Consider the following 13,093-nt stretch of genomic DNA (forward strand, 5'->3'; position numbering starts at 1 on the left):
AAGTCAGAAAGGGCCGGGTGTTGGTGGCGCACGCCTCTTTAATCCCAGCACTCGGGAGGCAGAGCCAGGCGAATCTCTGTGAGTTCGAGGCCAGCCTGGTCTACCAAGTGAGTTCCAGGAAAGGCGCAAAGCTACACAGAGAAACCCTGTCTCGAAAAACCAAAAAAAAAAAAAAAAAAAGTTAGAAAGGGCCATAGATTGGTTAAGGCCACACAGCTGTCAGTGGCAGAAGCAGGGTGCAAATTCAGGACACTAAATACGTCCATCGTGGGGATGAGGCCCCACGGCCATCTGGTGCCCTCTTTCCTGGGTATTAACCTCCTCATCCTGCCTCAGTGTCTCACCTGCTGGGCTTCCCGGCTTCCACACATAGCCAGTAGGTGGCGCACTGTGGTCACAGACAGGACTGTGGTCAGAGGGCTCTGGTAGGGGGAGTGTGAGGAGGGGATGTGAAGGCTGGGACTCCACTGAATCTGCCAGCAGCCCTGGATCCGCGGGAGTGAGCGGCTTCCCTATAGCACCCTCCTCCAGCCCAACAGCAGTGGGGGCGTTATGGACTGGGAGCCCAGCGTCTTACCGCCTCAGGGTGGACTTGGGGTGGTTTTGTCTTGGACCCCACTCCCAAACCCTTCCATACTGGCTCCCCTAGCAGAGGGATCTGATCCACATAGGGCAGCCCCTGGCTGCTCCCAGGCCCCTCCTCTACACCTTTCCCCAGCCCTCAGTGTTCCAACAATGTAGGTTTTTTTTTTCCCCTCCTGCAACATGGAGGGGGGGGCACTGGAATTTGCCCCCTTCCTAAGGAAACACAGTATATACTTTATCTCTTCCTGGATGCCCCAGTCCGGGCACCTCTGAGTTTTAGGGCTGCAGCTCCTCGAAGTGTATTGGGAATAGTGGGAGATGGAGGAGGTAGCTGTGTTGTTGATGTTGATGGAGGGCGCGGGCACGCACCTGCACCTCTCTTTTCAGCAACACAGTGCGACTCCTCACACCCTCTGGAGACATCAGCCTCAGGCTGGGAAGACATGTAGAAGAAAACCTGGGTGTGGGGGTGGGGTGGGGTGGGGTGGTGCAGGTAGCTTGACATTGGTCTCCCTGGATGTGACACCAGAAGGCCAGGTGAAAAGAGTGGAGATGGATGGGGAGGCGGTGTCCAAGGAGAAAACCCAGGAAAGCACAGGAAACAGCAAAACAAAAAGGTGGCGGTGGCGCACGCCTTTAATCCCAGCATTCGGGAGGCAGAGCCAGGCGGAGCTCTGTGAGTTCGAGGCCAGCCTGGTCTACAGTGCGAGATCCAGGGTAGGCACCAAAGCTACACAGAGAAACCCTGTCTCGAAAAAAAAACATTCAACCAACCAAACAAACCAAAAAGGCCGCTCTCCCCAGCCAGGGGAAGGTGCTGGCAACTGCCTCTCTGGTAGAGAGATAGAGCCAAACAAAAAAAGAAAATACTCAGCTCATCAGCAGACAGATCAACCCCCAACAAAAGGGCAGGGCGGGACGGGGTGGCATTCTCCAGAGTGGACAGAGACCTGGCTAGCAGGTACACAAACAGGTGCCTCCATCACCGGAAACCCAGGCAGGGCCATCAGCGCTGCCACCACCGTGAGCTGTCAGTTCTCACCTATCAGGACAGACTGTCAGAAAGAAAGACTGGGGGAGGGATGTGGGGGGGAGGGGGGCGCGGGGGAGGGGAATGCTCCCGCCCAGTGGGTGAAGTGTGACATGGCGCCGCCAGTAGAGAAAACAGTATGGAGGTTCCTCAGAAAATTAAAAATAGCATTGCCATATGATTTAGTAATCGCCCTTCTGGGCACACATCCAAAAGCATCAAGATTAGGATCTCAGGAGGTATCACTCCTTGTTTGCCGAGGCAGCCCGCAAGGCCGGGCAGGGTGTGGGAGCGACTTGTGTCTGTCTGTGACTGGATGGATGGGGGGCACATGTCTAGGTACCCAGAGGAATGTCATCCAGCTTTTAACAAGGAGGAAAGCTGGTGCCTCAGACATGTGGCTGCCCCCTGCCCCCCCTCCCCCCCAAGACCCTCAGTGAGAAGAGCTGCTACCGCAGACAACGTGGCTGTTCTCACTCCTACAACATATCTGAAGTCGGTAGACTCCCAGCAGTGGGGAGCAGGATGTGGATGCCAGGGCTGGAGAAGGATGGAGGCTGCTGGCCCATGGCTTCAGAAGATGGTCAGGGAGGCTCACTGGTGTGGAATTGAGGGTGTCAGCTTATGTGTGGGGATCACATGCATGGGACACAGAACCAAAGCTTTGTTGAGGTAGAGTATCATTGGTGGCCAGGAAGTCGTGAGAGTTGCATTCCACCCCTGTCTCGAAAGTCTGCCTATCTTCTTGGTTAACCTAGACTGTTTCTAGGCACATTTTACATAGAGGAAAATAGAGGCTCAGGAAATGACAGGGTGACCTAGCCCACAGTGAATGAGGGTCTCACTCCGATCCCAGCCTCTGTGGTGGCAAATCTTAAGGTGTGGGGAGGTGGGCTGTGGTTGTTTGGGGACCTGAACTTCAGCCATCATACCATGACTGAGCAGAGGGAAGGGGATGGTCTTAGTGTGAGCTGCCTGGGGCAAGACACACTTCTTTATCAGGACTCCTTATGAAGCCACAGAAGTCAAGAGAGGGACCAGTTTGGACAGGTGACTTCCCATGAAGGCTCTGTGTGCTTGGGGGTACAGAGCAGACCAGGAGGGCTTCTTGGAAGGGGACAGAGAGAGGTGCTGAAGGACAAGAGTGTGCTCGCCCTGCAGAGGTTGGCAAAGTCCTGCAGGAGATGTGAAGGTGCACGTTTGTGTGTGCGTGTGCGTGTGCGTGTGTGTGTGTGTGTGTGTGTGTGTGCGTGTGCGTGTGTGTGTGTTGGGGGGGATGATGGATAGGTGACTCTTCCACGAAGGTGGCCCCATTCTCCCACTGCCATGCTGCTGTACCAATCAGTGTGGCCAGGTACCAAACAGACCCCGGCAGTGAGCATGCTCACATGATGGCTGGAGGTTGGGTCTTCTCTTCCCCAGGCCCCAGACCCAGCTATAAGCATGGGCCTTCACTTTTTCTGAAGTCGTCTTGGCTTCTGGGCCTCCTTATAGCCTGCAGGCATAGTGCACATCCCAGCCTCTTTCAGGAATTATGGCTAGCCTGGACCGTGAATGTTCGGGTGGTCCTACTTCCCACAGAGAGATGAGACCACAGTGTGCAGTGTTCCTGGTGGCAGGGAGCCCTGCTGCCAACAGCAGTTCCTGCTAGTTTCTTACCTTTGCAGCTCCACATCCTTGATCTTTCCACTGGTGCTGTGTCCACTGGGGGTCCGGTGGGGTGGGGTGGGGGACGACACAAGTCCACAGAGGCTTTTGGAGACTTAGTCTGGCTCAAATCTAGAGTCACTGAAGATGGGAGCTGATGATGAGGCTTCTGGGCTCTGGGGACACTCCTGGGGTGCCCATGGCAGCCAAGTCTGACTGAAGAGAACCAAGTTCTCAGAAGCCTTGTGGGCGCAGGCTGGGATGCGAACACCAGACTGAGCTGAAACAAGACAGGATGTGCAGGCACGTTCTGACTCCCATGAAACCCCGCCCTTGGGCCCCAGCCCCCTTCCAGATGGGGCCCCTTTAAATGCAAGGTTCTGTCTTCCAGAAGGCCCCTCCCAGTCTCCTGGGGAGCCAAGTAAACAAAAGTGGGACCCTAGCTTCTGACATGGCTTCCCCTTGCTCTGGGGACCTCAGCCCCACTGGTCTGCCCCCGGCCCCTATCGCCACTCCAGGTGAGACATGCGGGAAGGATGAGTGGTGAGGGGTGTGTGTGTGTGTGTGTGTGTGTGTGTGTGTGTGTGTGTCTGGGAATGTGGGAACAGGGAACAGTGGTCCAGCTGTCTTCCTGAAAGTGGGGGTGGGGCTCACCCAGTCTCTTCCTCAGACTTCCTTCCAGCTCCCCAGCTTGCCTTTGCCCTAAGAGCCCTCCTGGAGAAGACACAGGGCCGCCTTTGTTCCGGCCACACCTCCTTAAAACCCTCTAGGAGCCCAGGACCTCAGCTCTCCACCCTGGTGGGGACACCAACCACCCTCTCTGTTTGCTGACTCTTATCCTGTTATCCCACTGACTGGCTCAAGCCTCTGGATTCATCTGCTCCCAGCAGCCTGTTTCCCCTGGTCTAGTCAAGGCCTGGTCAGCATGCAGACTATATCCACCCATCTTGGGATTCTTCTCTGTGCTGCTCCCTTGAGGAAGCTCCTGCTCTACTTGGAGGAACCCCACTCTCTGTTTTTAAACCTTCTCCCTGCACCCCCAGCCTGGTCTCCCTCCCCTCCCTCCCACCCAGCTGTCTCTTTCTCCTGTCCTTCTTGGAAATCCCCCTCCCCAATGCCATCCCACCCTTGCCTGTGTCCACGGAGCTGGCAGAAGCAGGTCTTCACCCTCTTTCTTACCAGCTGCCCTCAGGGTGCCCCCGGCAGGCCAGGCCCCTGGCTCCTTCCTTGGTTGCCTGGCCTCTGTCCTAAGCTCTCCCTGTGCCCCCCCTCCTCGGTACGGCTGCTGGCTAGGAACCCATGACACTGAAGCCATCACAGAAGGACTCAGGCGCTGACTCCTGGCTCTCTGCTCACCTTGTCCACGCCCAGCCGAGGCCAGCTACCTGCCTGCTCTTCTCTCTTGCTCAGCCCCACCCCACGCTGCCCTCACACCTCAGGCTTTCCTCAGAGGTGGGTGGCCAAGCCTCCCTCCCACCTCTGGTTACCGCAGAGGTGGGTGTCTCTGTGTTCTCTCTCTCAACCTCACTTCCCTGGTAGTGACAGCCCCATGTCTCTGCTCCTCATTTATAACAAAACTCGGCTGGAAGGTTGCGGATCCTTGCTGCCTCCCAATCTTTCTCTCCCGTTTGCTCTTGAACCCACTCTAATCAAGCTTAATTTCTGTACTTCCCGGAAGCAGCTCAGGTCAAGGTCACCCATGACCTCCGGTGCTGCTAAATCTGAGGCCAGCTCTCAGGCCTCATTTGATTGTGACCCACGGGCAGCACGTGACCCAGCCCCTCTCTGGCTTCCAGAATCTCCCACACTGTCCCCTCACTGGCTTCTCCTCTCCCTGACCTGTCAAGGACAGATAGCCCCAGGCTTGGTTCTGGATCACCTCTCTTCTCCCCTCCCCTCTCCTCCCCTCCCCTCCCCTTCTCTCCCCTCCCCTCCTCTCCCTTCTTTTCTTTCTCCCTCCCCTGGTGATTTTATCCACTCTTTTGGTTCTAAATACATCCCCAAGTCTGTCTCCAGCCAGAGACTACGCTCCCCACTGGCCCATCTGAAAGTTTCAACCTGCCCCCAGTCAAAGTCTCCATTCCCTGTCCTCAGTAGCCTTCTCTTTTGCTGGCCTTGGAGTTTCCAAGAGAGCTCCCATTCCCACATGGCCACACAAACTAGCTTCAAGACATCGTCAGAGGCAGGGCTCTTCTCACTGCTGTCCTGGCTCCAGATGCCTTCACCTAGACCAGAGGCTGCGGCCTCACTGCTCTCCTGCTACTGCCCTCCCTCCCCCCACCTCTAGAGGCTGTAGTCACCTGGAACAACCCCCGTCTGATAAAAACCATCGTATCCGAGCCCAGGACTGTGGTGGGGTCACTGTCTCCTCTCCCAGGGCCCGCCTGCGGCCCCTCTCTTCTCCAAAGCATTTCTCCACCAATACCGCAGAGGAATTCCCACGGCCCCTTCGGTGGCTGCAGCCCACCCTGGTACTGAGCAGTAAGACAGGGACTTCAGAAGACGGCCGGGGAGACAGGACAGGCTTCAGGGACCTCATTAGCCCTCTGAGCTGTAGACCGAGGATGCAGCTGTCTGCAGGTTAGGAGGGTCACTTCCACTTTTATCTCTCCTCCGGGCATAACACCCTAGGGCTGCCCAAGGTGCCCACTCAAGAAGGCATTTGCTTATCTGAAGGTGAAAGAACAGGTTTAGTTGTCTGGCTCATGGCTGCAGACAGTGTCTAGTCCAGAGCCTGACTGCATACAGCAGGTGCTTAGTAAGTGTACTATGTTAGAATTATAACCAGGGGGTTTACTACAGTCCTCCTGAATGACTTTCCTGTTCTTAGACCTTTGCCTGTAGCAAAGATGAAATGTTGACCCCCATTGCATTGTGGGAACCCACATACCTGAAAGCCCGAGTCCTCCATCTCCTAGGACTTGTCCCCATCTTGGGGCCCCAGCATCTGCTGCCATGCCAGGCTCCTGCACTCCATCTCTCCGACTGAGTGCTCCGCTATCTTTATTTACCCTTACTTCCTCCTCATGGGAACCCAGCTGAAGACCCCAGGCCAGGCCCATCCACAGTCTACTGAATCGAATCCACAGCAGCCAGGGTGGTTTCTCCTGAGCGATTCAGTCACCTTCTGCTCCAACTGCTGCCTGCCCACCACCTGCTGGGTGAATCCTACCATCTTGAGCTTTCTGGCCAAATTAGCTCCCTTCCCATCTCGAACTTTCTGCCCCCCTTCCCATCTCGAACTTTCTGCCCAGGGGTCTGACTGTTTTCATACTCTCAGGACCTTGCTGGCCTCCACAGCCTGTTGATGCTGTCCCTCAGCAAAGTGGACAACTTCCCCTTTGGAGGGAGAGGTGACCAAGGAGGTAGGAAAAGGGTCAGGGATAGAGGCAGACCACCTTGGTCCCATCTGGGCTTCAGAGCCTCGGCTCAGCCCTCGCAGGCGCTGTCCTCGGTGTTGAGGGGGCCCCAGCTCTCACTCCCGAGTGGCCCTCACCTGCTTCTTCTTCTGTCCGGGTGGCCTCTCCTTCCGTGTCCCGGCGCTTTGCGCCCCTAGCCTCCCCGCGCGGAGACGAGAGTGGGGGCCCCCAGCTGACTGTCGCGCCCGCTGCAGGTCCCGCTGCGCCCCCCGCGCCGCGCTTCCCCGACATCTACGGCGGCGACGCGCAGCTCTGGGAGGCGCATTTCCGCGGCATCGGGCGCGCCTACCGCGCGCTGGGCAAGGAGGACGACTTCGCCATCCGCGTGCTCACGGAGGACTTCACCCTGCCCTTCCCGTTCGCCTGGCCGCCGGGGCCCGATCCGGCCACCGGGCCGCTCTTCTACGACCCGCGGGACCGCGCGGGCTTCGACTTTCTGCTGCGCGGCCCCGGTGCGCCGCCCCCCGCGCTGCTGCGACCCCTGCACGCCACGGCGCAGGCGGCCGAGCGCAAGCGACGTCTGGAGCGCCTGGCGCTGAGCTACGCCGGTGCGGGCCGCCCCCCTGGCTTGGTGCTGCTGGCGCCTGCTGGCGCCTTCCCACCCGAGGCGGGCCGTCCTGCTTGGCGCGCCCTGGGCCGCGACAGCGAATAAAGCCTCTGCCTCTCGTGTCTCCTTGCCCTCCACCTTGCGCCAGGGAAGCCGGGGAAGGGGCGCACGGGACACGATGCCTGCACGAACTCAACCGTCTAGTGAGTCGGCGAGCCAGATGGAAAAGGTGACCCAGGCAGGCTGCAAGAGGGAGAAGAGCCAGGAAAGGTGGGAGATCAGGCCCTCCACCCCTGTGCTGGCACTCCCACGAAGCACTAGGATGGGTAGTTATGACCTCACCTGGCAGATAGGAAGGCGAGGACAGCCTGGCCTCCAAGGAGTAGCTGGATGCTGGCTGTCCTTCGCCTCACTCCAAGAGCCACAGCGTCGCTGGTTTCCATGACAGCTGCTAGAGATGCACAGGACGTGGAGAGTATGTGAGAGGCAGTGTCAGGAAGGAGTTCTGACAGCCTCCAACCTGCCTTCCTCTCTATCCCCTCTATCTCCCTTGAAAATCTGAGAGGATGTCCTGGAATGGGGCACATATGACCAGGGCTGTCAACTTGTCCCTTTCTAGATTATAAACTCCAGGCAGGAGTCTGTGTGAATAATAAGTGGGCTGCAGGGAAGGACGGCCTAGCCCTGGTGGCTTCTCTAAGTCGTGGGGGCATCAAGCAGTATGACTGACTGGCCTTAAATGAGATGACCAGGCTCGCTTTTGCTTGGGAGGCTTTGCATTCCTGGTGTAAGGGGGGCTGGTGGACTGGAGGCCCGTTCCCACACCAGAGCATCTGGACTCAGATTTTGCTTGTGCTTTTGTTTGTTTCTTCTAATCCAGGAGTTATTTATAATTTCCCAGCGCTGGGGAGAAAAAAATTTCCCGAGTGCTGGCAGAAGAGTTAACTTAGACAACGACGGAATGTTCACTTTAGGGGAGGAGGAGGAGAAGCAGGGGCTCCGGAGGAGGAGGAGGAGGAGGAGGAGGAGGAGGAGGAGGAGGAGTGGGGAGGAGGCACATACCGGAGGCAGCCTGGGCCTGTGGAGGAGGGCCTCTCTTCCTCTCCTCTACGGCACTGGCCTGGACTACAGCCTCTGCTCTGGGCTCCTTCTGACCTCGGGCATCTCTTCAACTCTACAGAGCCGTCCAATGGAGTCACTGTAACACCCCCTGGCTTTTGATGGCTAACGGGGCCGCATCCATCTTGTCTCTGCTAGTGTGTTTACCCGTTCATGTGGTAGATTAGCTGTTCAGGCTCCTTAAAACCAGCATCTAGATTTGGAGGTCATCCTCCGAACACAGGGAGGGCATCAAGGAAGCCAACTGGGTAGGGAAGGGGGCCAGAGGCAAAGCAGATTACACTGTGGGCAACTGGAGGCGGTGGTACCCTCTGGCTTTTGAGAAAACGTGCCTCAGAGCCATGCTCCCAGGGACAGGAAGCCAAACACTTAATCACTGCCTCCCTGTCATCCTGAGGAGTCCTCTAGGCCAGTAAGTCCCCCAGGTCATCCTGCCCTGTGGGGGACGGAGCACACGCCTCCTCTCTCACAGCACGGATGGAGTCATTTTATGACTATGGTTTAATAACGAACATTTGGGGCTTGTGCTTTTCATGTTTTTTTTGACCTCACTTTTCTGGAAATTTATTTTCAAAATAGTTTTCAAAGGCAGGTGTTTTCAGAGCTCAGAGACGGAGCCTTGGTCCAATCCGAGAATATAGGGCACCAAGACCCCCCAAATGAGTTATCAAACAGGAAATTAAACATCACAAGGAGGTGCAGGAGTGTGACGTGAGAAATAATGGTACGAACCATTTCAAGCAGGATGCGAAAGCCTCTTGGAGGGGGTGGCGGCACTTCAGCTAAGAATGAAAGGGTGAGGAGGAGCTTGCCCTGTGGGTAGGGAAGGGTGCTGAAGGCAGAGCGGACAGTGTAGGCAAAGGCTAGGCAATCCCAGGGAATGGCAGCAAGGGTCAAAGCCCCCCCCTCCCCCCACAGCAGGAGTTCACCAGGCTAGAGCCTGAGCTTAGGCTGGCTTCAACCGCAGAAGGGATGGGGTGACCAGGTAATTGGAATGGCCGGTGACACCATCTTCAGGGAAGGTTTGCTCCCTGGGCTTAGGGTTGTCACAGAAACCCCGTCTTCCAGCTTGCTGGGTGTGCCCTGATTGCCTCTCCACCGGGCTAACTGACCTACCACTTACCTCCACCATCACCCACAGGCCACTGGCTTCCATGAGCTGCTTCAGAAAGAACAGCCACATGTTTAGACGCTGCTGGGGCTCAAACGTGGCTGCTGGTGAGTGTGTCCCCATGTCCCAGGCAGGGCCACACACCAGTGGACACTAGTCTGTGCCATCCGAGTCAGGCCCTATGGCAGGAAGGCTGGGAAATATTGGGTATGCTGCAGAGCCATGCTCCCAGGGACAGGACACCAAACACTTAATCTCTGTCTCTCTAGAGACCAGTCCACAGTGGGAAAGGTTGGGAAGGGTGAGGGGAGCTGAGCCATAGGCAAGGAATTCAAGGGTGGGACTCCATGGCCGGCTCCTGCTAAATCTCCCACCTTCCCCTGTACCCCCAGGGAGCATTCTGTCCCCCAAAGCTGAGAAGTGGGGCCTCTGAAGTTTGTGTAAAGCCTGGGCAAACACCTGTGTGTGTGCTGAGAGGCAATGGGGCTGTGAAGGTAGCTTCAGCCTCTAGGGGCTCTCAGATGGGGGTGTGGAGGCGGGGAGTCCTGGGCAGTCTTTCCTGGCCTGAGCTTCTCCTGTTCTCCTCATCACGCGAGGGAACACTCACAGTGCTGTCTTTGCTACGGCCACTGGCATGACTTTGCTTGGGCTTCCGGGACTCTGGGCCCCTCCTCTCCAGCACCGATGCTGGCTCCAGCTGTCCTCCTTCCAAGTCTCATGATGCCTGGATCGTAAATATAGGAGGCATGTCCTAGTTCCATTTCCCGCTGCTGCGATACAATTCTGACAAAAAAGCAACTTGGGAGAGAACGGGTTTGTTCAGTGAACAAGTCTAGGTTGCAGTCCGTCCTTGTGTGTGTGTGTGGGGGGGGGGTCAAGGCGGGGACTGTAAATAACCAGTCACATGAGATCCACAGTCAAGAGCAGGAAGACTGCTTGCTTCGGCTCAGCCCAGTCCTCTGCTCTTACATGCTCAGCCCCTCCCTCCCCCAGGCCTAGGGAATGGAGCTGCCTACGGTGGGCTGGATCTTCCCACATCCATGAACTTAATTCAGACAACCCTCCCCCACGCCAGACAAGCCACGGGCCAATCCAATGTAGGCAGCCTGTCACTGAGACCCTCCTTCGTCTCAGGTGATTCTAGGTTGTGTCAAGCTGGCCAAGCTAACTATCACAAGGCCTCAGACAAGGTCAGGTATAGTGGCACACGCCTTAAGTTCTAGTGCTTACAAGACAGAGGTTCTGGCTGAATTCTGTGAGTACAAGATTAGCCTGGTTTACATAGTGAGTTCCAGGCCAGCTAGGGCTGCACAGTGATACCCTGTCACAAACAAACAAACAAACAAACAAACAAACACAAGCAAACACTTCAAAAACCAAACGAGCTTTCAATTATCTTCAGAAATTGGGAAAAGTGTCTCTTCTAGGGTCATAGAGCTTGGCCTTGAATGGTAACACTTAACCCCCAGATTTCAAGGAGCTAGGGTGCTGAGCTAAGACCCACATGCCTCCTGTATGTTCCCATATGTTAAGGTCTAGCCAGTCCTCTGCTCCAAGTGTAGCAGTGTCTCCCAGGGCCCCTCACCCTCTTGGGAGCCTGGCTGTTTATCTGGATCATCCCTGGGATGCACCCACCTGATGGGGGCTCTACTCCTGGATGAAGCACCCCCCCTGCTGGGGTAGGACCTCTGTCCTGGTGCACACATGGTGGAACTGCACACAGCAGGTGCCCAGTTAGTACCCAGAGCAGTCATATGATCTGGGATATCACCTTGCAGAGCCAAGGCAGGGCATCCCGGGGCCCTTTCCCTTCTGGGAGTGCCAGAGAAGGGGATGAGGGAGGAGTCCAGGGTACATATGCAGAATCAAGGGGCTGGGCCCCTTCCACCTTACAGCTACTCCAGGTGACTCCAAGCCTCGCTATATTAAAAGGAGACGGGTCCATGCTTGATTCCCAGGCTGCTAGGAGTGGAGGTGGGACCCACCTCCCCAGGTTTCCTCAGGAGCAGATCCTGAGGAGCAGTGAGGATGTTTAATTAATTGCAATTACAATCTTCAAAGGAAGCCCTGGGTTGGAAGTTGTTCCTAATTACTGTGTTATGATGTCGGCCGGCTCCCTGAATTGATTGTGTTAGACTTTCCAATGGAGGCGTAATTGAGTCGCTGTGAGGACCTACTTTACGTCCCTCCCCCGTAGATAAAGCCTGTGTTCAGCAAAGGCAGGGAGGCAGGTTGGCATGGAGAGCAGGGTAGGGGGCAAACACTAATGCCTGGATAAAGACCTCAAGGCCAAGGTTGGCACTGATGGTGTACAGATCTATTGTGAATGGTCAGGTAGGCACCATGTGGTCACCTCTGCAGGTCACTGAATGGCCAATTGAAATATACTAGCATTTCTGGGTGTGGTTGTTCCCCCCTGGGCTATGAGCAGGTGGGGTTAGTAGGCAACCACTTGCAGGCACCGTGACCTTGCCGCTTGTGGGCCAAATAATCATGGTCTGAGTGAGCACATGAAAACCCCATTCTTTTTTTTTTGGTTTTTTCGAGACAGGGTTTCTCTGTGTAGCTTTGCGCCTTTCCTGGAACTCACTTGGTAGCCCAGGCTGGCCTCGAACTCACAAAGATCCACCTGGCTCTGCCTCCCGAGTGCTGGGATTAAAGGCGTACACCACCACCGCCTGGCGGAAACCCCATTCTTGTCTGTCTAGGTGACTGATGCTGCCTGTGCCCAAGTTTCTCATAGTCTGAGTCCTGGGGCTCAATGGGGTTAGGGTCCTGTAATAAGAACTGGAAATAAACCTCTGAGATGTGAGGTTGTTTCCTGGCAGCATGGTGTATGGAGCAAGGACACTCTGGCTATAGGGCCCGTTAAAGCAGCATGGGTCCTTCTGGGCCGGGTCTCTGTGTGACAACCAGGCTACAACATGCCCCAGACTTTGCCCCACCACAAACCTAGGCTCATTTGGGAAGTTTTTTTTGTTTTTTTTAAATGACTTCCTTTCTCTGTGCCTCAGTTTCCTAGCCTGTAAATCTGGGCATGGGCAGGTGTGAGCAGGCAGGATGTAGCCACATGGAACAGAATCCCAGGATACCTGTCTAAGCCCACAGTTCCAACCCTTGCTCCCCAGGAAGAAGCCAGGCTCCCCCTAGAGGAGGCTCTATCTCACTGCAACCAGCCACAGGCCCTAGTGGATGGGGATATGAGCAGACGGCAAAGGGGAGAGGAAACTCAGGAAGGAATGGCAAAGTGCCGGGAGTCTGGCCAGCAGGATCTAGAGATGGAGGACAGAAGCAAGATGTGTACTCCCTAGGGGTTTGAGAATGGGGATGCAACATAGCAATGGCATGAACTGATGGTTAGGATGTGTGTCCCTAAGACTGAGTGTGTCCCACCCCTAAGGGAGTACTTGGGAACTGAAGACAGCCAACTCTGTGTACAGCGCGCGCGCACGCACACACACGCACACGCACACGCACACACACACAGTGATAGTTTTTGTAGGGGGCAAAGAACTGTCTAGAGGGCTCCCTAAGTAGGGCGATGAAGGTGAATGCAAGGTTGGGAATCTACAGATCTGGAAACCAGAAGGATGTCTTGCTGTTGAGGGCAAGACCAGATGTGCGGGATAGATGGG

The 13,093-nt window shown here is 56.0% G+C and overlaps 2 protein-coding genes across 3 annotated transcripts in view; one reads left to right on the forward strand and one right to left on the reverse strand.

Moving 5' to 3' along the window:
* LOC114704665 (maestro heat-like repeat family member 5) overlaps window positions 1-3,359 on the reverse strand; it is a 75,409-nt gene extending 72,050 nt beyond the window's left edge. The window contains exon 1 of one of the 2 annotated variants that reach the window (XM_037197547.1): window positions 3,275-3,359. The gene's annotated coding sequence lies outside the window, so the exon portion shown is untranslated. The remainder of the gene's footprint in view (window positions 1-3,274) is intronic. The other variant, XM_037197548.1, reaches the window with a different exon arrangement.
* Window positions 3,360-3,538: 179 nt separating this feature from the next.
* Window positions 3,539-7,488, forward strand: LOC119086365. Its single transcript, XM_037197549.1, has 2 exons — window positions 3,539-3,780; window positions 6,876-7,488. The coding sequence occupies exons 1-2, from the start codon at window positions 3,633-3,635 to the stop codon at window positions 7,331-7,333; spliced, it is 606 nt and encodes a 201-aa protein (XP_037053444.1). The 5' UTR covers window positions 3,539-3,632; the 3' UTR covers window positions 7,334-7,488.
* Window positions 7,489-13,093: the final 5,605 nt, after the last annotated feature.

This window comes from Peromyscus leucopus, chromosome 20 (genome assembly GCF_004664715.2).
Source record: "Peromyscus leucopus breed LL Stock chromosome 20, UCI_PerLeu_2.1, whole genome shotgun sequence".
Taxonomy (NCBI): Eukaryota; Metazoa; Chordata; class Mammalia; order Rodentia; family Cricetidae; genus Peromyscus; species Peromyscus leucopus.